This window comes from Spodoptera frugiperda, unplaced genomic scaffold (genome assembly GCF_023101765.2).
Source record: "Spodoptera frugiperda isolate SF20-4 unplaced genomic scaffold, AGI-APGP_CSIRO_Sfru_2.0 tig00001243_1, whole genome shotgun sequence".
NCBI classification, from domain to species: domain Eukaryota; kingdom Metazoa; phylum Arthropoda; class Insecta; order Lepidoptera; family Noctuidae; genus Spodoptera; species Spodoptera frugiperda.
Window position 1 is genome coordinate 99,512 of NW_026095728.1, and position 23,766 is coordinate 123,277.

The 23,766-nt window shown below is 37.3% G+C and overlaps 2 protein-coding genes across 6 annotated transcripts in view; one reads left to right on the forward strand and one right to left on the reverse strand.

Moving 5' to 3' along the window:
• Positions 1-16,177, forward strand: part of LOC118266490 (GATOR complex protein NPRL2) — a 71,319-nt gene extending 55,142 nt beyond the window's left edge. Inside the window, exons 5-10 of the mRNA XM_035579968.2 lie at positions 300-411; positions 1,991-2,229; positions 3,395-3,505; positions 4,058-4,192; positions 5,322-5,482; positions 5,578-16,177. Of these exons, the coding sequence (XP_035435861.2) occupies positions 300-411; positions 1,991-2,229; positions 3,395-3,505; positions 4,058-4,192; positions 5,322-5,482; positions 5,578-5,770 (951 nt within the window). The 3' untranslated portion in view covers positions 5,771-16,177. The remainder of the gene's footprint in view (positions 1-299; positions 412-1,990; positions 2,230-3,394; positions 3,506-4,057; positions 4,193-5,321; positions 5,483-5,577) is intronic.
• A 398-nt stretch (positions 16,178-16,575) lies between these two features.
• The window catches only part of LOC118266449 (proton-coupled amino acid transporter-like protein CG1139), a 55,549-nt gene continuing 48,358 nt past the window's right edge, over positions 16,576-23,766 (reverse strand). For 2 of the 5 annotated variants that reach the window (XM_035579934.2, XM_050707668.1), the window contains exons 3-9: positions 23,276-23,413; positions 22,638-22,788; positions 21,473-21,682; positions 20,768-21,040; positions 20,160-20,338; positions 19,694-19,863; positions 17,311-19,282 (exon numbers count right to left, since the gene is read on the reverse strand). In XM_035579934.2, the coding sequence (XP_035435827.1) occupies positions 19,038-19,282; positions 19,694-19,863; positions 20,160-20,338; positions 20,768-21,040; positions 21,473-21,682; positions 22,638-22,788; positions 23,276-23,413 (1,366 nt within the window). In that variant the 3' untranslated portion in view covers positions 17,311-19,037. Of the gene's footprint in view, positions 19,283-19,693; positions 19,864-20,159; positions 20,339-20,767; positions 21,041-21,472; positions 21,683-22,637; positions 22,789-23,275; positions 23,417-23,766 lie in introns of all 5 variants that reach the window. The other 3 variants (XM_050707666.1, XM_035579926.2, XM_035579919.2) reach the window with 2 other exon arrangements.

A 23,766-nucleotide genomic window follows, 5' to 3' on the forward strand; every position in this document is an offset into this window, starting at 1 on the left:
ACCTCTATACTACGAGTACCTCTATACTCGCTATACTACGAGTACATGAGACTTTTGCGTAAATTAATATATAACTTTTATCGCTGCTTGCCACATGTGGGAAATGCACAGTATTCGTCAAAGCGATGCAGTTTCCATCAAATTAAAGCAAGACCCACATGTCGCGCGTTCCGAACCAATAAACGTCCATTTGGAAACACGTGGTTTTGGAAGCACCGTGCGGCACGTTGCGAACATTTATGTGTACGTAGTAAGTTGGTCGTATAAGTTTGTAGCTCTTACATAAAATCCTGTAACAGACAATAATGGAAGAGGAGACTCGGTTCGTGTCGAGCGGATCGAGTAAGCTGCCGACCCTCCTGGCACACCTTCTGCATGACCTGAACACTCATCGCAAGGCCACGCTAGTCGGTAAGTATTACAGGTGTATCTGCGTCGCGGACGTCAGTCATCTATAAATACAAACATTGATAAATATTTGCATCATTGTACCACAAAGTCACCCCTGCCAGACAGACAAACAGGGGAACTGCATAGGGTCGATCGATTTAATAGGTGCGAGCGAGAGCCAAATAAAGGGGGTTCCAAATCTACCTAGCTCCGAAATGGTACTCTTCAAAATAAAACGGGAAGGTAATCATTTTAGGGTGAGGGATGGTTAGGGTCGTCTGCAATTCATAGATAGTTATTCGTATGTTCGTGATTTTCAAAGCTTTAATGCCGCCCTGTCTAGACGGGTTGATTGAATTTTTGGGGGTAGCGGGCGTGCAGAGTAGGGTTGTAACTCTATGCTTATATGTAACTGCGAACTTTTGATTGGGATGCGCCGAGCCGTGCTTTGATGGCTATGCGAGTAAAGTCTATGGATTCTCTTTGTTTGTTATATGTTCACCACATTCGTGCACATGTGCGTATTTAAATTGTGAATAGACCTTTGCGAGGGAATGGGAGAGAGGCTTACCGGATGCAATCGTTTTGCAAAAGTAAGTTTTCATATTAGCTGTCCGACAGATCGCTGGCGCACTGCGAATATTCCTGCTTGGAAGTTGCAAGTTAATATTAGTCTTGTAGTACATACTCGTACCATCTGTTGGTGTTCGAGACTAATAATTAATTTGGTGTTTGATTCCACTTTTCTCGCTCAGTTTGTTAGCATCACTAAGAGCTAGTTCAATAAATTCTCTAACAAGAGAAATTGTATTTGAGTTATTACGCTGAGGAAGAAGCCAGTCGTGGTGCAGCAGTAATTAACTTAGAGTACTTAGACGGTTTGCTGGCAGGGAGTTTATACACCTACACATACATACTAGTTCATAGCTTGCGAATATGTTGCCCAGCGCCACTTTAGGTTAAGTTTTGTGTGCGAGCCATTGATGTAATGTATTACATATCTGCATCCTGTTATCCGTATTTTAGTTATACACATACCCTACATCTACGCGCTACGCACATTGCTGTTTATATTACAGAAGATATTCAATCTTTTGTTTTGATTCGGAAAATCAAAACAAAGGTATCAAAGGTAACAAAGATATTTATACGACTGGTTAGTTGCTATAAATAGAAACGTATATTATTTTCTACACCACAGAGGTCATTCACTCGTCTAGAGACGCAAAAATACTAATTGTGAGACAAATATGGATTTACTGAATGTAAACATGTTTTGTTTCCATTTGTATTGGATTACGTATTGGTGAAGGTTCAATAATAGCTATAGTTGTTTTAAATACATTTACTTAGCTTTGCGGAGAATCTTTTAGTCATTGATGCGATAGAAACAGTTTTATATTTTAACTCGTCCACCATTCCTGGTTTTCAAGTTTCGGGTAGAATTGTTAAACTTTTTATTCAAGAATATATTTTGTGGTACATGATTTTTATAGTGATTGACAAATCAGGTTTAGGTGGCCGTGTAAAATATAAAGCAAAGCTAGCGTTTTACTTGAAGAAAATCAACTTTGAATTGACTCAAGATGTAATTCGACAGAGGGTGACACTGTCATGCACCTAAAAGTGCTGGAAGTGCGCAAAGACCCGCCACCAGTTTTCGACCACCACGTGCCGGTACTAGTGGCCTCAGTAGGCCTACCCAGACCCGGCCGACCTCGACGTACTACCCCACCTGAGGGTTCAGAACCCATCCAAAGCCAGGAACATCTTGATGTCGATGATGAAGAACCATTTGAGATCGACCTAGAAGCCGAATGGGACTTAACAACTAGGCAGGTTAGTGCAAATAGATCGTAATTATTTTATTCCACCAGGACACTGAGTTCTATATAAGAGAGATTTATTAAGGAGATAGATTAATGAGGGATGAAATCGAATCGAATGTCTCCATCCCTAGGCGAGAGGAGGAACTTTCGGACTCTTATTGACTAAAAACCACCCGTTTCAACTTCTGCTTCCAGCCGGAGCCGCAGAAACTTCTAGCGCTATTCTGTAGCCCCTAAATAAGGGTGGAATTACAGATTGAAACTGCAGTTCCAATCTGTAATTCAGGACTTTTGTATACTTGAGGATACGGAAAATCCTTACTTTATTTATTAAACGCAGTTTATCCTGCCTTGCGCGATGCAATCTCTAAGACAAAGCCTTTTTAGTAAATTTTTAAATAAAAATAGGTTTAATTACCTCGTGGCTTAGTTGCCAGGGCTAGTTACAGTAACTAGCTGTATCTAACAGACGTGGAGTTGAAACACAAAGGTCTCAGCCGTCCACTACACTCTTTATTCTTTAAAGAAATTTTACAAAGGAGTTTTTAATTAATTAGTCTAGAGGTGGACTTTAAAGAAAATGTTTTGCCCACGGGTTAAAAGTGAAATATTTTTACAGAGTGTACTTTATCACCATCCTGTAGAGATTCTTCCAGCTGTGGCAGTAATTACAGTTTTTATAGTACACAGTGGCACTTTGTATTCTTCTTTAGCTTCTAGTAAACGGACAGTCAATTTGTAAAGTAATGATACTCAACTTAATAATGATTGATTCGGATAATAGAAAGAATCTTCTCTATATATAAAAATCTATTGCTGTTCGTTAGTCTCGCTAAAACTCGAGATTGGCTGGACCGATTTATCTAATTTTGTTCTTGAATTATTTGTGGAAGTCCAGGGAAGATTTAAAAGGTGGGAACAAAATGTAGTAGGTAATGTAATTTAGGTCAGCTAGTATAATAATACAAATATGGCGACAGTATAGCGAGAACGGTTACTGTGATTAAATAACTGACTCGATTCAGGAATTCCGGACTAATTTAGTTACCACACACAGGTTTTCTAGTGGTCACTTACAACACTGAAATTAGTTTAAGAGTGTCGAGTCCGAATCCGATGAATATAGGCTGTTTTTCAAGTCGAATCCGATGAATATAGGCTGTTTTTCATTTTAGCTTCTACCATACATTGACGGTTACAACCACGTGTCGAAAATAGCGGCGGACACTAACGTAGAGAAGACCCTGGTCAAGTCCTGTATACAGAATTTGGTCTACTACGGCGTGGTAAGTACATGCCATTCTATTTAAGTCTGTTCTTCTTTTGGGTTTAGAAGATTTTGGCGTGTAGCGGTGGACAGTTTTTAATGGGAATGGAGTGGCAACTGGGTGATACGAGCTGACAGATCACCTCATGGTAAACAATCAGCGCCGCTCATGGACACCCGCAACACCAGAGGAGTTAACGATGCTTTGTCGGCTGTTTGTTTTGGGAGATTGTACCAGTCTTTTCTGGTGGTGGACTTTATACGGCTTTGAAATGCAAAAGTGTTACCAATTATGCTGCTACGTTGGTCGAGTGGTCGTGACTGCCGGGCAAGAGTTTTGGGTTCGAATCCTGGGTCGGGCAAAGTATTGTAAATGGGTTTATGTTGTACAGTGGTATAACGTGCCATACTGTGCACCTGCCTTCTCCTTCGGGGATAACAAAGCATGACGATACCTTGGTATCATTTACTCTAAGATGGTGTGTATTCCTAGGTTAAATTCTTAAAATCCAGTCCACTATCCCAACCTTTTCTTACCTTAGATAAATAAATACTATAATTGTATGGCCAGGTTACACTACTTCCCGTGATGAAGTTTAGCAACATGTACCGAGCTACTCCCAACCTGAGCCGACTGTTCAGCGACCCTGAACTGCAGAAGTCTTGCTTAGCCTTCATCAGCAAAGGGAATGACTCCAAGGAAAAGGTAATTTATACTTCATATTTTATTATTTAGGGCCGTTTGTTTATTTTGCCACTCATAAGAGGAAAGGGGGGGGGGGGTATAAATACTCACGCTAGGCAAGCGGTTTTGGGATCGCAGTTATGTTAAGAATGCTGCTGCCCGTTCCTCGGTAACTGGTCACAATTTTAGGACGTAGTCAGGTCCTGCCAGTGGATGATGGTGGCTGCTTGTTGATTTATGCGGATTGCTAGGGGAGAGAACTTTGTTCAACAGTGGACGTCTTCCGGCTGATAATGATGATGAATTTATTATTTAAGACCAATTTCACTATGTCTGGAGAGCACTAATTTTTTTTATGGAACGCGCCGGTACCTGATGGTAAGCAATCACCGCCACCGATGGATACCTGAAACACCAGAGGCGTGACAAGTGCGTTACCGGCTTTTAGGAATTTAAGGGTTGTTGAGGAATCAGGGAATGGCAAGATTGGGGAGGGGGCAATTCGTACTTTTCAGGCACTTAGGTATATGAAGGTGGTGAAAAATTAAAAAGGTTTTATGCTTTTGTGTATTTGTATGTAAGCACGAACACTAGTGCACTTTGTGTCCTAGCCTTTGTTGTCATCGGCTGCAGCAAATGAAATCGACTGTGATGCTATTTTCAGCGTGAAAGTTAGTGAGATCGAATGGGGGAACTCGTGCGAGGATTAATTGCCTATGACATTTATACGTGGTCATGGACTAGTTATAGGAGGGGTGAAGGTGATAATAAATTTAAATATAGAAGGATAGACGACCAAGGGTGAGATGATGTATAATGTTTGTTTGTGTGTGGTGGTTTGTAAGACAGATAGATGGATAAGAGTGCTTGTCCACCACAGATGTGCTACGTAGCTATGCTATGAAGATGTAATAGCTAAGCTGTGAAACTATGTGAATGTTTCTATTGTAATGAGCTATGAAGATGCGCCATTTAAAAACGAACACTTTTTTTTCTTTTTGTCCATTAATTGGTTAAGGAGTCATACAGACAGAAGAGGGACTCAGTGATTTGTATACATGGTAGAAAATATATAAATAGCGACTTTATTTAACTTAAGATAAGGTCAAAAATATATTCTAGTAGTTTCTAATTAAAATGTTTGTTTCAGCCTACAATATCGGACGTGTTGGAGATCCTGTGCGCGCTGCAGCAGGGCACCACCTTGCGCACAGTGTGCGAGAGGCTCACCACCTCGCCCGGCCCCACGTTCGATATACGACGACTTGTGGTCTATGCGCAACTGCACGGCCTCATAAAATGCCTTAAAAAGTAATTTACTTCTCACAGATGCATATAATTTTACACGCGCGTCGTATGTGTTACTTGTTAACATAAAATAACTAATTTATTACTAAAATCTCCAGGTACCCGGTATATCTGCGCAATCCACCGCGCCCGAACGGGTTCAACAACCGCGTGGATCCTATCCTCGGCATCCGGCGGCTCTTCACCGGCCGCCATTGTGCTGATGAGATCTGCTGCATTGCACGCATAGACCTGCCCACCCTCGACCAGATCATAGAGGACGATCCAAATATATCCATAATTTGGAGGTAATCCTCCATTGTCTAGGTTAGGTGTCGGTTCGGTTGTAAATGGTCGCGGATTTCTTATTCACTGTAAGGCTTATTGCTGACTTCAATATGGGAGCTCAACCAATTTTGTTTTACTCAATAAATTGTACGTTAAATGTTTTTTTTTGCTACGTGTAGCGGGATCCACGCAATGCCTGAAACTTTATTTAGTTCAAACTGCAATCAGACAGGACTTGGATAGCTCTAAATTCAATAATATATTCAAATATAAAATTATCATCTCTCTTTAGGAATTAAAATCATGCAAAATCGGAAACTAAATCCATAATGTTTATATACAATATATGCAATCTTTTCGTTATACTTTTGGCTCAGTCATTTACAAAATTCAAGTTAGATACGTTTGAGAAACTAAATTAATTTAAATAGAATAATTGGCCTATATAATATAACATTAGATCATGATTCGGACGTAACTTGCACCATCACGTCTATATATTCCCGAAGGAATCGACAGAGGAGTACACTTTAAAATATGTACTAGATACTATTCTCCAATTACGTCAGGAATTCACATGCTAAAAGATAATTAATCAAAATCAACAGATAACACAGTCCACGCCCGTGTCTACGGCTTTGCGTTGAGCCCACTGCACGTTGTATCCTTATACATTAGCGAATGTTATTTCTTATTTTAAACTCAATTTGTTTTACTACCACATAGGTAGCAAATAAGTCCGTTATCAGTCTTACAGTGAACTAAAAACTCCGCGTTGCTGGGCTTACTGTAAGTCGAGAGCTATGCGAAACACCTAATAGGGTATAAACTCGATGCCAGCAAGAAAATCGATGCTATACTCCACTGTATTTTGGCAGACAAAGTGTACCATATATGATCGACGTAAGTGTTGGAGATATACAGTGGAGCATGGGATGGGTTTTAACTAGCCTCTTCTGAACTACACCTAACTTTTAGGGCGACCTTACACCTGTAAGTTTAACTCAAGTGAGTTGGGCTTACAAGTGTAACGCCTCCCATAAGGTAGAGTAGCCTAGCGTAGATCACAGAGTTTTATTCCTGTTAAAGCTAGACTGAAAAGTCTGCGTAGTTTAGTAAAAGCGATACATTAAGGTGATGTAATATTGTGTATCGTGGCATTCACGTGCTTTGAAAAATGTCGCTTACTTGTGACCCTGTACCGCTGTATTATATTACGACTATAGCTGCTAACTATCGGCTCTGTGATCGGCTCAGCGATGTCTGTATCGTGGTTGTAGCGACATCTATTCACATTTTTTATGCCAGAGACTAATTTGACACTTGCGAATTTCAAATAGAATTAGTGTTACCTTACCTCGCCTTTTGTGTGTTGTTGTCCATACGACACAGTTATATTAACATGGCTTTTATGTTATATTATTTACACAAAGACAACACGATTCGTGGCCATAGCGTGTTCTCCTTCGCTCCTTTGTATTATAACTTTGGTCCACTTTATCAAAACATTCACACATATTACCAACAAATGCCGAAAAAGACATTGAAAATACAAGTTTACGTTATATGCGTCTACATATCAAGAACTTTGCAATTGCATTTAAAACTTAAAAAACCACTTATATTTCAGGTTAAATTACTCTAAAAATCGAATCTGAAAATGTTATTTTAGTCTCTGTAATAAAAACAAGACTGTACGACGTCACTTGGTCAACTAAAAAGGGCCGTTTACCAGCTGGTCCTAGCCTAGCTCCGGCCATGGCGACCATCCAGCTAGGCCGGGGTTACGCCGTGCTGTCGTACCGCCGCAACGCACGGCGCTGAGCTTATCCCACGATCCGATAGGTGATGCGCTATAAGTCGGCAGCCGCCACAAGTTTCGTCATTAACACATGTTCGTTAGTTACACCTTGATTATTATAATTATCGCGATTATTATTAAATTACATTATTTTAATTTCTCTTATATTCTGTATTCAATAGACCACTGCCACTTCAGGCATTTATGCTTTTGGAACCTAAAAGTTGCCAGTGTTGTAACACAGTAGGCGTAATGTAGGTTGGCGTAATTGTTTACAGTACTGGCAACTCTTATTTAGTGTCAATCTTTTATTTCTTCGCCTTTCTTTTTATTATTATTATTAGGGTGTAATACGCTTCGTAGGCTTGCTTGGGTGTGACGAATATGACGACTAGATGAATATATCAATGTTGCCAATTCAGAGATTTATACAGATCATATATTTTACATTTAAGCAGAGTATATATTGAATGGTTGTTCATCCACAAATGTGTAAGGCCTTTCTTTGTTAGCTGATGATCTGTCCACAGTAATCAATAGCTAAAGTGGAATCATTCCAGTGTAACATATTTGGTTTTGAACTGGTATGTCAGAAAATCTTCCAAATTAGAAATTCAAAATTAAAATAACACCATCTTACATTCGACTACTGTCCGTGACAGATGACGTCACTTATTCATCAAAGTTTCAAGTAAATTCATAAGTTATAAGGAAACTCTTTGATTTGAATCAACCGAAATTCTTCGATTTTCGTCAATTAAAATTATTCTTTGGTTTTAATCATAAAAAAAATATAAGTAAATTCTCTATTTAAAAGGACTTGGGACCAACAAGTTTATTCTTTCTTTTCTGTCATCTTTAAGTATATTTCTTTAGTTACACTCAGTAAGATCATCATCAGTTACAGTCAGCGACTGGACATAGGCCACTGAATACCACTGAGCTTCCCAAATAATTTCAACCATATCCAGCCCGCTGCCACGACAAAGACGGACCTTACATGTTTGTACTATCACAGAGTTTAATCGTAGACTACATAGAATATAAGCGTTAACTAATATTTACAAAAAGAGTCTAACATCAAAATTAGATTAAGTTATTGTATTATATGTAGTATTACTATTTTATTTAGGTCCATTTTTGTATGTAACAGTATCCGTACTTATGCTTTATGTCTCATTACAAAACTATTGGCAGTAAAATTGAAATTCAATGATTTGGAACCCAAAATTGAATATAAGCATTCTAGGAATAATTGACTCGAAAGTAAAAATTCTAAATTCTAAAACGGTGTACATAATAGCATCAGTTCGGGTATTTTTATATTGTAATATGCACCTTACCATCGTTTTTAAAATGACCATTTTTTACAGAAATTTATCTCAAAATTTTACCAAATTGTGTTCTTAGCTTACAGCATAATTATATCCTTTATTCTTACAATTTAATTATTGTATATAGTTTACAAAATATTTTCCTTCAGTTTTGGTTTCAAATGCACTTATATATTAGTAAAGTAGGATTTGTACATAAAGTAGCGAACTGCGGTGAAATAAAGTATTATCTATCATTGACGTAGGGGGACCGTGGGGAGTATCCATTTAATAATTTACTTTCATGTAATCACCTTTATGTAATGTATATAATGTAGTGTTTCATTCGCTGTATATAATGCAGTTTCTAGTTTTAGTATCTATAAGCGTTATTTGTAAAGTATTGAGGGCCTTTAAACACGACATTTTTATGTGCAGACCCATGTCTTGACTATAACAATTATAATAACATCGACAAAATGAAAGACAACTTATTCAAAGACCATCTTCACAGATTCCATTTTTGATTAGCACATGACAACATTTAATAGAGGTGCGTGTGCGCAGCCCACCGGTGAAGCCCTCTATTCGTAACTTCTGTTGTTTGAAGCGTGTTCCAAATTCACCCAGATCAATACATGTTTTTGCTGTTTTTCTCAAAAAGCATTCAACGTACCTAGCCAACCTGCAAGAGACATGTTCACCCCGCGTGTGGTCGCCACTAAAATATGTCGTGTGTGAAGGCTCTGTAAAAGTTTAACACAGGATCCACAATATGAAACATTGTTCTATATTATGTGAATGTATAATTGTCTCACAGCCGAATTTAAAAACTAATATCAATTGAAAATCTTCATATTAAGATCGATTACTAATTATGGTTAGGTTCTGTAACCTCAAAACGAGTTTGCTTTACGTTAAACGAAAACGAAACGAGAACGCGATGGGGCCTCTGATTGGCCGGCACTGGTGAACCAACCAATAAGAGCGCCGAACGCGCGCTATCGTTTCATTTTCGTTGAACGTAATAGAATACTCGTACTATAAGCCCTCTGATAAAAATACGTTCAAATTTTCACCACCTCAATGTAGTAAAACTTGTCCTTTACGAATAACCTTGTAGCTATAGAGCACGGTGTTAAAGTAAAAGAGACCTTATCAAGTCCACACTCCACTGCGACAAGGACAAAGACGAATAAATATTTCTTAAATATCGTCCAATTTCGATTTCATTATATTTAAGGGGGAACCAAAAACAAATAAAAAATAAAACTTATAAAAAAGCCCCCTTATTTGGAATGAAATTCGATATCGTGTCTCGTTTACAATAACACTAGTATATCTAATTATTCAGCTAGATAGGGTAGACTCTCATCACTTCACGTTTTTTTTAATCAGGCTACGGTTTACGTCGCGACGCGGTCGTGGTCTGATTCAAAACTCGCGTAAACATTTATTTTATTAGGATTTCGTTTGTAAATATTTCAAAAGCGCGCCTAACATCTTATGAAGTAGAAGTATCCTGAAATGGTTAGTCCTCCAGTAGATTGTACATTCGCTCGGAGTAAAGCCACTATGGTAAATATGTATTATATACTTATGCGTTTGAATATACGTCACACCCATGCACACAAGCACATCTATGGCACATACAGCCCGACTTTGGAACGTCCGAAATGAATGATCGCGGCTATTAATATTATACTTACTACTACGACTAGTCAAAACGAAATATTAAATCGATTTGTTCACTAAAACTACTTAAAGTTATTCAACGGTAGTACTTAATCACACAAAATTCGATAAAAGTAATTTTTTTGAAGTCAAAATCTTTGTCAATTTCGGAAAACTTTCCAGTTTTTTCTTCAATCCAACCTTTAGTTGCTAAAGGTTAGCGTTTAGTCCAGAGCATTTACTTATTATTCCAACGATGTCCAACACCAGATATCTCAATACCGATGGTGAATCACTGCCCTTTACATCACCTCACCTTAAAACCATGCCATTCTTGTTCCAAAGCTCACTGTATGTGCCATAAATATTTTTGTACAATCTATTAATTGACAATAACTGTTTACTCATCTGAATCTACAGAGAAAAGCTCTACTAGTTTCGAATCACATCGGGACTCTTATTTATGAGCAGCGTGCGCAGACGCAGCCTGACACACAGACGACCCGTGACTTGACACTAGTAGAATTTTTCTTAGTTTCACATGAGTAAACTATTATTTTCAATTAATAAGGCATAAATATTTTATTTCGCGATAAACTTTTAAGTTAACTTATCCGTACTTAAATACTGATATTTAACTTTTAATTTATTTTTACACGAAGAACTTTCTTTGGTTCATCCGCAAAAATCTCGACAAGTTTTATTGTTTGTTTTAGGTTGTAATTTTTTTTTGTTTTAAGAAGTTTGCAATATATATGTAATTGATTGGAATTATGTTAGTTGGATTGAATGCTCGCGTGCACTGTCATGTCGGAGCGACTCCTGAGTGGCGGGCCAACGCGCCGTGCTAGGGGACGCGAACAAACCGCGTGATACACATACTCACTCGTAATTCTCTTCTATCTGAAATGTAGTCTTATTCTTTGGACATGTTGTCCATCAATTATTATTATATCCCTACTGAGGAGAGTCAATAAAACGTCGAAATTTTCTAGAAATTAAGTCACTTGATCCCATTTAGTATAGAATGTCCGCCTCTACATATTCTCAAACGTATTTTGCTTTATAAAACGGGAGCGAGTTGGCAGTCGGAAATTGTTAAAGACGCGGGGTAGTGTATGTTCGTCAGTATTGGATACTTTGCTTAGTACCAGTACAGGCTGAATATATGTAGGCGGTAGCCACCAGACCGTCAATTATATTATAGGGAAAAGTAAAACGCGTTCTCCCAGTTACACAACACTTTCTCTTAAAGGACGTCCCTGTAATAACGAATGTCGGCACTCTGACAATATCTAACCATTTCTTTTTTAAATTTCTCCCAGTCTCTTTCTTATTCGCACTCATCTTAACTATCTATATTTTTGTACAAAAAAAAAACGAATTTCGGGCAATATGTCCATTAGCACTGTAACACTATCGAGCTAAACATTCATAGATATTAATGGAATTTATTAATTTAACACGGAACATTGTTTCCACTATACATGTGTATTTAACTATTATTTTTTCTATAATTTAAGCTAGTGAGAAAATCGAGCTGTGACGCAAAATTAAATTATATTTAAATCGACTCGAAAATCATATCGATTGAGCTAAATTATAAATTTATTGAGTATCGATTTTTTCGTGATAATCAATCGAAGTCGAATGAAAAGTGTGACTTTTCGGTAGTATTTTTGTGCTTAGGTTTTAATGGATAACTTTGTGTTTATCGTATTCGTAAATGATTTTCGAGTAGATATAAGAAATGTGTGGAGATTGAATAAAAAAATAAGATATTGTGTCAAGCTGCAAACGCAGCGATGATAAACTTGGTCAAGCGGCCCGTGTACCATCTTCGTGTGGTACGCAGCGCACATTTGCCGCGTAATGAGGCCACAAACATTTCTTAATTTTTGTATTAGATGGAAGGAAACACATGCAAGGCCACTATTATTACACAAAAACACATTTGACCACTTAAAATTTGAGCTTAAATGTCCGGGCATGAATAAGCAAGTTAATACGGTGTAATCTCTGAAAATTTGTGTACTTGTCCTATTAAATTCTGGGTATTTGTAAGTTACTCAACTTAATACAACCGATTCTATACTATTGTACTATTTGAAATACATACATACGACTTACATACTTTGTATATGTATATGAGTGACAATTATAAACTTCTTTCTCTACTGAAGCTCTCAAGTCAAGATGCCCAGTGTAGGACATGCTATGCTATATAATATCTGAAATGTGTTTCCATTCTGAAAACAGTATTATATATTTAGACATAAGTTGGTGTATATGTGCAGTGTACTTACATTTAGTATTTATTGTCTTACAAGCATACGGATTTTAGTATTAACATGTATTTTACAGATACATTCATATTGTATTTGTATTCTAGTTGTATACGCTGAAGATTGCTGGTTATTTAGTATAAGTGTATTTATAGGAACATATAACCACTCGAATTTTCGAACATTATTTAATTAAAGGGGTGAAGTACTTATTTATACATCGCAAGTAACCCTTTTGATATCAATGGTATTTCTAAAGATTCCAATTCATTAAGATATTACTAATTTGGATTCTAATGAAAGCTCATAAGGTCACAATTTATGTGCACTGCACTCTTTAAAATATTTAATCAGCTCGGGTTACTTCTCAGTCCCGGCAAAACAATATCGAATATAATAATATACTCTATAAGTATGGCGTGTTTACGTCTCTATTAATCCAGTATTGACCAGGTGTATCGAATACCTTGTCATTCCATAGGTCAGACAATGATAAGTACATTTTGCTCAAGATGACTTATTATGCAGTTAATGGAATTTAATTGCTTGTCCTAAACTTATGAATTGGGTAGTTTCCTCAGTCAAAAATAAAGACAATATAATAGTGAAAAGTAATCACACTTTCATGAATAGATTTGATGATCTACTTAATTTTGGAGCAAAGTTTATAAAAACAAGTCTTTTAACTAAAAAATCATGAGCAACGTGCGCAGACGCAGCGACGTCGGTATGCCTAAGTCTGCTGTTTGAAGTAAAAATCTAATGTCGTCATAACCCACTAATTCATCATACAAAATTCATAGAAAATATCGATTTTGACGTTTTGAAAAAACTTGAATTTGACTAGTAGGAAACTAACCTATTGGTATTTATCATAATCTGACCTATGGCCACAGTTACTTATCTCATGTATACTCAAGAAGTAGTGTTAGCAAGTAAGTCCAGTGCATATTAATCTCTATTATCTCCATATGTAATTTTAATTCCATTTTCACCAACCTCTTCTAAGTTTTAAGGAGCCCCTAAGCTAAAATAGGTGACATTTAATGGATGACAGTCTTCACCTACCTATAGGTGAGACCTAACAAGACAAGCAAGGGGTTGGTTTAGGTGCTACGTGACGGCAAGTAACATATAGTTACTTAGGAGATGGAATAGGGGTGGTTGGTGAAAATGGCCCATATGTACCCTATCTTCAGCGTGTACTTCTAATGAAACACACACACACACTTTTACGTAATACTGAAACTAGTGGACTACAATGTTGTGGTTGCTTGCAGACTGACTGACTTTATTTTGCAAAATTGTAATGAATACCAGTGTGGTACATTTATGACTATGTATAAATTTTATTGTAACTTTCGTGGGACATACTAAATTCATTATTATGCTATCGGCTTACTCATATAACTGTTAGACGAGGAACTCGACTAGTTTCATACCACGCAAGAGACTTTTATTCATTAGCAGCATTCCGCGACTGTCGCGCTGCTACTAGCGACTCGAGATCCGCGCCCAGCGCGCCCTCTGTCTGAAATTATGTGTCACAGAATGCTGCTCATGAATATGGGCCTCCAGAATGTCTTGAAACTAGTCGAGTTCGTCTTGAAAAAGTTGTATAAGTTAAATTATTGACGGTAGAATTTTGGGGAGATATACAAAATAATGTGAATTCAAAACGAAGCCCAAACATAAAAATTTTCGAAAAATCTTCAAGAATATTACACGAATAGTCAGTCTGCAAACTTTTTTAACGAATTAATGACATTAATGTATTTATTTATTATAATTTTTATTTCACCAAACTGATCTTTGTGATGTACATTTTAATATAATTATTTAAGGTTTTATTTTTTTAAGAATTGATAATTGCGGTCTAGCACATTGGTTAAGTTAGCTAATTTTTGGTCCGTCTATGGTTACTGAACTGACAAGTATTTCTTATATGGAAATTAGATCAATAACTCCTTGTCGTGCAATACGCGAATGTCTATGGAGACCACCTACTCTGCGTCTGACGAGATACTTGTCTATTATCCTGACATTTTACAAGTTAGCAGTATACCTGGTACCCAGTTATATTATGGCTTTAATTTTATTTTATTTCTGACCAAATTCACGATTTTATTTAATTTATTTTAAATATGTAATCAAATTATGACTTTTTATTCATTGTATTGTGAATTTTTGTGTGACGAGACATTTGTTCCCGTCGTATTTTAAACGTTTATTAACACTACAGTCTTATGTAACACGTATTTAATCATGCCCTCTAACTGCCATACTCAGAAACATTCAAAGATTACTTAAACTATCCCTCAGTAACTATTTTGTTCCCAAAACAGTACCTAAAGGCTGGGTTAAGGAATCATTAAATGACTCTGAGTAAGACAGTAAGTACTTAATTAGTACAGAAACATCACAAGTACTTAAAACATTGTACTCTAAGCAAACAGTTCAATTTATTGTAACACGTTACTTGTGTGGATGTGCTAATTTATTTGATTTGATTCCCAGTTGAGTACGTGCGTACAAGTGTGTGATTTAGGCATTTAAGTGTCTAGTCGTAGTTTGCCCACACGCCTGCAGTGGTACCGCAGATGTTCTATGGACTGTATAGATAGTTACTAACAAAGGATTAGGAAATATTACGTAGCATGGCTTGGTAAGTTACGCTTGGTGTCTGCGTACTTTCTGCAGACGTGTGGGCGGTGGCACTTCCTTCACTTATTTATTATATGAACTGTGTTAGCCAATTTGGCTTGAACAATACTTACCTATGTCATAATGTCGTCAATTGCAGTTTAAATACTAATCATGTTACCTAAACGTACTGGAATTTGCTTACAGCACCCGACAATAAATATAGCACATCGATCTTCGGAAAGAGACGTTTGACCGAATCACCATGTATACTGCTCATGATTACCCAAATAACTAATCGAGTACTTTCCTGGAATCATAGAAATATTTAAAATTACAAAGATAAATGATGGTAATATCACACAAAATCTCTTTCCAATATTCGATGTGCAAGATTTATTGCCAAGTACTGTAGAATTAAAAATATCTAAAAAGATCTGTAATATTGTAACATCAGTACCCTTAGCGCGTTCGGCGCTCTGATTGGTTGATTTATACAAGCCGGCCTATCAAAGTACAGAACGCGCTCTCGTTTCGATTACTTTAAACGTAAATTAAACTCATACTAAGGGTACTGGTTGACACAGATTCAAGGAAGTGCCATTTTTCCTATATATTATCTTAGATGCGATAAGATATGGCTTCGGTAATTATTTATTAGTATTCTAATGTAATTTTGAATTAATCAATCCAGAATAAAGTACCTAATCAACAATATTGTTTTATTTTATCTGATGACTTCAGTATTTTTAATTAAACTTGCAAACCCGGCGAACTCCGTTTCGCCACCAATGATTTTGTCCCGATTTTGTCACCTGTTATTTTGGTCTATTGATTTTTTCTGAATTTTCTTTGTCTGAATAAACGTCACAGGGCCCGAGACCTTTCTAACGAATGCAAAACCGTGGAAATCGGTTAATGGGTTCTGGAGTTACGGCGCATTCCAATAACCTACCTATCGGTAGATTTGCCTACCAGAGGTAGAATTTTGACACATTTTGTATGGAGCTTATGTATATCTACCGATAGGTAGGTTATTGGAATGCGCCTTTAAAGCGTCAGGAAGGAAAATCAGACTTATTTTTATATTATAGAATAATGAAACTAGAGAGATATTTAGACAAGAACATTTATTATTACGTTGTATCACAGAATATATTACTATACGTGTGTAAATATAATAATATATGTGAAGTTTCTTTGTTAAATTATCACATGAACATTGATAAATACTCGGTAAATTGCAGACACATTAAATAATAACTATTCACTACCCGTGGCCCGCACAGGTTGTGCCTAAATTAATACAATTATTTATTTGTTTTGCCGTTCTGAAACGGTAATTTCATCGGCTTTTAATCATATACATAAATAATATCGAACGTCGAAAATGATAGAAAACTTATGAAACAAACAATAACAACAATATAAAATTACTTGGTAATTGTAAAACTTATAATTAACAAAATTAAATCTAAATAGGTTCGATTGAAACCTAAAGACAAGTTTCGCAGAAACTACACGACTTACAGTTGTTGGGATATGTTCTGAGAAATTAATGGCCATTTTTAGGTCAGGGCACAACCCACCAACCCATATTTTTTTATTTAGGTAAATAAGCAAAAAGGGTCGCACCCACATTTCAAAAAAAAAGTTAAATCTGTATAATTGATTGGTATAAATTATACAGATTGATTCCAACCATTGGTCATAATTTAGTATACAGGTAAGAAAATTTAATTTTTTTTTTGCTGCTTACCAAAGAACTTAATCGACTTTATGCATGAGAAAACTAAACATGTCTTAGGTTATTACATCTTCATAAAATTAAAAAAATACTTGAAAAACTTATTTCATTAATAATTTACGCTTATTATATTATGCTTAAAGTCTAATTATATCGAGAATCGAGCTGCTACAGTAGGTACATGCAGGTATATATTTACCCACAGCCCTCTAATATACTTTGGTCATTACATTTATGACACAACATTGTACATAAAAATATCGTATACAACTTTTGTATATAACCAGGTATTAACATTATTCATTAAGAAAAATAAAAGAGAGCTTATGATAATGACAGTATAGGTCAAAATTGAGTAAGATATGTCTTCAGAATTCGGTATAATCATCATCATAAACTTTATCATCAGTTAAACAAATATGACACTTATGAAATCACACTACAACAACTACAAGAAACATTAGAATCCGCAAACTTTAAATGTCTACAATCTACATTATCTACAATAACTGCCCTGGATCAGTCAGGTACATTCAAACTAATACTACTATACAGGTTTTAAGAATCTTTGTAAAATTGTTTAACAGATGTCGAGAGGGCGCCAGCAGGTACAATTGAATACACTTGTATACCAAAACAGAAGAGAAATATGTAATCTTTATATCGTAAGCAAAAATTGAGGACACCCAAGTTGAATTTTTCAGGAAACACAGACACCAACAAGGTAAGTATTTCACTTCTTTACGGCATAAGGATACTCGAAGCGAAACGGTTCGTGTAAATTGATGCAATAATTATCTTGCCGTTTGTCTAGTGGTGCATACAGTGATGAAACAAACTAAGGAGAATTAAGTTGTGCATTTTCCATGCACACCGAAATGTATCCGAGAAAAGACTGGGGGCTTGCAAAAAATGCCTCCCATACATTTCCTATAAATCGACTGGCTGAAACTATAAAGAGCTAAAGTGGGACCGGGAGCCTCCTCCTTGCTAAACCTCTAATAAATTGCGTAAAGTAATGATACAAATGCAGGTACTACTCTTTATAATCCTGACGACGCCCATCAGAGGTAGGTAAGGCAGTTTACATTATAAACATTACCTGTGTCAAATAAGAATGGTTTAAAACATTGTGAACAAATAAATATATATACTATGTAGTTACTATATAACTACATTGTTACGGCACAGTAGTTATATAAATTATACGAGATATAGATTGAGCTTAGAATTAAAGTTTAGTGCCTAGTTCAATAAATTCGTAATTTCTCACCATTTAGCCCAAAATCTTTGATACTAGGCAACATTTTGTCAAAATATAGTTATAGGGACAACACACTTCTGATGTAATACGATATGAAAATACTAGACTATCAAATATCACTCTAAAGGGAAACAAGAAACATTTGTATACTTACCGCCGCACTCAGAGACATTTAATGATTACTTAAACTATTCCTTAGTAGAGATTTTGTATCGAAAACAATTGCTAAAGACTCGGTTAAGTAACCATTAAATGACTCTGAATACGGCAGTTAATACATAGGACAAAAGTCAGACAATATTACAAGCACATTTATAGATCATTTGAATCGACATCGATACGGTAACCGCACACTTACCTATCCTGTTTACTATTAAAAAGGGTATACAAAATAGATTTAAACCATAAATAAATAGGTTAATAAAATATTCAATATCATTTACGAAAATAAGTAGGTAATAATCAACCTACAAAACTCGACACGCGATATCTAAAAATATAAAGATTGTATTATGATAAGTCAACGACATCTAAACTTATTTAACGACTAAATATAGGTAAGATCTAGTTTTGGAACGCTCTAACGATAGAGACTACGCTCTCGTATGTTCCTGTGACGAAGATGAACAATCCTAGAAGGATGATGAATCCGTCTTTGAGTAGCATGTGTTTCGGGATGCCTTCGGGCTTCTGTGATGTGTACACCAGCTCGATGAGGGGGGGGAACATCAGGGCCAGGGCTGTGCTGCTCACAGCTCCCACCAGCGAGATGAACAGACCGAGCTCAGGAATCGATTCAGCCAGGACAACTAGATAACAATACGGACGATAAGACAAGGCATTTATAGAGACAGGTAAAATCATTCGTATTGTTTTTGTTTATATTGTTTGTAACCTTTTATCCTCGAAGGGGTAGGCAGGGGTTCACATTTTTTTCTTAAAAAAAACCTTGCCCCATACTAGGATTTTCTCATGTATCGCGGGTGCATTTACGATTACAATTTCAAACAACAATTTATGAATCACACAATAAGTCGCTTCGTATGGGAATCGAACCCGTTACACGTTGCCTAGCCACCGTGCCAACCATGCAGTCTACGACAACATTACGGTACGTAATAGCCATTGAGACATTTACCGGGCAGTCACAATAGCGACCACTCGACCAACGAGAAAGTTAATTTAATATGAAGACTATTTTTGGCAAGCGTTGTACTTACAAGTAAGCAGCACTAGCAGAGCTCTGTATCCCAGTTCCTTGGCAATGGGGTTGTTTGTGGCGTACTTCTTGTGTATGGTGGGCCACGTGATCGCGATGGGAACGTAGAACTGCAGCGGGTACGTGAACAGTATCGACAGAGCGATCAGAGCCTGCACCACGTTACTGAGCCTGAAACAATAAAAAGTTAGAATTTCCTCATAATACGTGACACCGAGCAGCGTAATTCGACGCCACGCAATCGTCACATCGTGCGACCTTAATAATTAATATCAGAATTATGTATTTTATGTTTTAATATTATTGTATTGATATGGGCCTTCGTTGCCTGATATAAATTAATAAATAAATAAAATAATATTGTTCTTACAAACGGTGCCAATTTCTCAAGATCGCTTTGTAAGCTGTGCTTAGACCATTTTTGATATACGTATCTACATACAAAATATTTATTTCTGATAACTTACACTCTGCCTGGCTGCAAGTTCAGAGTCAAGCTGCCGAGCACGTCATCTCCCCACTTGAGGTATCCGAGGAAGCCCACAGTTATGAAGATGCTGCCCACCACTACCATGCCCACGTTCAACACGCCCAAAGGCTTCTGGAACTTCTCCGGGTTGCGCATTTCATTCTTGAGGGGCAGAACCTGATGACAAAATGAACTTTTTTAAATTTATGCGGTATAATACTAAAACTGTTTACATACGTACACAATGCTTTTTGGCAGATATAGGTAAAATATAAACAGTTTGAAAGAAAAATGCAAGTGCCATCACTCTTCTTTTCGCATTGAATGCAATTGTACCTAATAGCATTTATTTTCGCAAACGCTATCGCTTGAGTAAATAAGTACAAACAATTCTGATACCAGTGCCTACTGGGTTCTTACAGATTTATTAAAAAGAATTTATTTAAATTGGCCGTGATCATCACAGTCCCACATCAGGGCAAAGGCTCTCTATCCTACTTCCACGCCTTTCTGCGCAAAGCTTTATGGATCTACCCTTATCTTAATAGGCTGTCAGTTAGTGTTAAGTTCCCGCAGAGCTCATATATTATTACATAGCCAACTCACCAATCCGATTCCCTCAAAGGCATAGATAGCAGTTCCGAAGTAAAGAGGCAGTTGTTGCCACGTCCCTATGTATTCCCTGGTCTCCACATCGGGCAGGTCCTGGGTGGCTTCGTAGACTACCACGGCGACTCCCGCAGCCATCATAATGTTGGCGATGGTGGAGAACGGCGTCAGGTACTTGAGGTTCCGCACCATACATGCCAGGAGTACAGGCACCACCACAAATATCATGTGGATTGATAAGTCGATGTGTATGTTGTACTGGTCGCAAATCTGTGGAGAAGATGATGTGTGAATTATGTCATACTTACATTCAAAAATTGATTTTGAATTTGAATAGAAACGTAATCGCATATCAAAACAAATGTTACCTCGCCCTAAATAGAAAAGACGTAGGTAATATCTTATATTCGTACCTAATCTATAACCTATTGTAAATTCTACCATGTGCATTATCCATTGAGTATCATATACGAACAGAAAACAATGAAATTGAGTAAGTAAAATAACAAGATTATCATCCAACTTTTCGTTTTTGAGGTTGAGAAAATCATCCAATGCCATTCTCTCGCTAGGGCTAGGCGAGAGGGAGTGTCAGACTCTTACTGACTAACCACCTCGTTCCTACTCTTGCTTGTCGAGCCGGGGCCCCGATAGTCCGCAGGTCCGGATTAGGCCTCATCTGTGATTATTAATCCAACTTACCATCTTAACGTTATTCGCGATGAACACGATGTAGACACAGCAGAAGCCGAGCTGTGTGATGCAGAGGAACCCGTTGACCAGGACCTTCATGAAGGCTGCCAGGCCTCGGTACTTCACGGGGCCGTTCGCAAACACCAGGTACACCGTGTCTGCGAATCCTGGCGGACGATCCCGCTTCGACTGACGATGCATCTCTTCTGAACAGTTGAGCTACAAATAACGTCAGAATTTTATATCTATAAAGTAAGTCTAATTACCTTTTTTTTTAAATAACTTTACCCGACACTAGGATTTCCTACTGTGTGGATGCGTTTACAAACTTACAAGTTCACAAGCACATGACAAACAGACCCGAAATAACAATTGTGTGTGTTGTGGATCACACAAACAGTTGCTCCGTGCGGGAATCGAACCCGCTACCCGTTGCGCGGCAGCCAGTTGCCCAGCCACTGCACTAACCGTGCAGTCAAGTCAACCATTTGTTACCACGATTATTATTTATTAAAATTGCTAAGTATATGTACTATACACTCGTTTGTTATTAGTTCCAGATATTTGGTATGCAAGATTCGTAGCAATTGGCGTTCTATTGTCAGCCTAGCCCCATGGGAGATAGGCGTGAGGTTATGTATGTATGTATAATTGGGATGCACCGATTGTGCAACATCGGATATGTTTACTCGGAATTAAAAATAGTAGTACTCTGTAAGACTTGATTCTCAGCCGTTATTCAGCCAAAGAGGCATTCAGAAAAAGATACAACGCAACATCACGCCTTTTATTCTCGAAGGGATGGGCAGATACATTACGGCACGCAATGCCGCTATACAATGTACACCCACTTTTCTCCATTTGTGTTTTAATTCACATGTAAAAGGGGTGAGCCTATTGCCATACACTGGGCACAAATCTCGGCTCCGTGCTACCACTGAGTTTATTTTTTCGAAAAACCGAAAAAAAAACAGTAATACTTTGCCTTACCAGGAAATCGTACCCGAGACCGTTTATCCGGCAATCGCACTTGCGACCACTCGACCGACGAGGCAGTCAAACATAAACGAATACACCATATTTCTATACAAAAGTAAGTATAGCATTTATAATGTTCTTACTCCAGCCTCTTAACTATAATATGTATATAGTATAAAAATTACGTTTTACTCACCAATAAGTGTTGCGCATGTACGCAGATGATGCCAAGCAGTGCGGTTACTATGGGGGAGAACACGATGCCTCCGTTCCTGAAGGCATCTCCCATGGCCAGCAGACCGGTGCCGATGTTACCACGGAACAGGTGCAGCATTGTGTCAGCATATCTGTACATGATAATTATAATTATACTTCGAGGAAGACGCACAGAGATCGTATTAAGTACCTATTAAATGTAACATCTGACCTTCGGATGACGCCTATCTAAAAGTTTTCTCACTGTCTGTCGCAAGAAATAAGGGGAACATAAGTCTAACTGTCGTATTTAGAGACTTTTATAATGATTTTATAAACTATTCCTTTTGTCACGGACTGGGTTGAATAATAAAATTAATAAATGACTCTGAGTACAGCGGTTAATAAACAAATTATTAGTTCAAGCAAAAGAAAAAAAAATAAAAAAAAATATATGATTTAAAACAAAAAAGTCATCAATATCGTCTTACAAGCCGAATCTATTATACACCTCAACCCGAGGACGGCAGTACCAAAAGATACCACAACTAAGATAAACTCTTTCCAATTTTTACAATAAAAAATAATTCACTACAAAAATTCCTTCAAACTTAAAAATCACTTCTATAAACTACTCACGAGGTAGGATGCGTGACATGGTGATGACCATCATTGTGTTGACCGTTCAAGGCCTTCCCATTCTCCATCTCCAACTGTCCTTTGGAGTCCGAGATGATTTGCTCCCTGGACTGGAACATGCCGTAGCCATCAGCTACACTGCTGCAACAAGTGAGAAGGTACTTCAGCACAATCATAACTTAATATCTAAGAACACAATAGAACTTAGTACTATTACGTGAAAAAGTTAGTAATGTACCCGTCTTTGCCTAAATACGCGCGTTGCTGAGCCAGCATGTCGGCCGCCGAACGCTTACTGGTCACTTCGCCACACAGGAGAGAGTGATATTAGCCACCGATAAAGTAGCCACGAGAATGCTGTTACCCCTCTCGTCTTAACGAAGAGGTGCGCAAACGTATCGATTTCATGTGTTTCAACTAATTGCAATAGGTGGTCAGTTGATAAACCTTAGGTCACTATGTGAACAATTTTTCATAACTGTTGTTCTAAG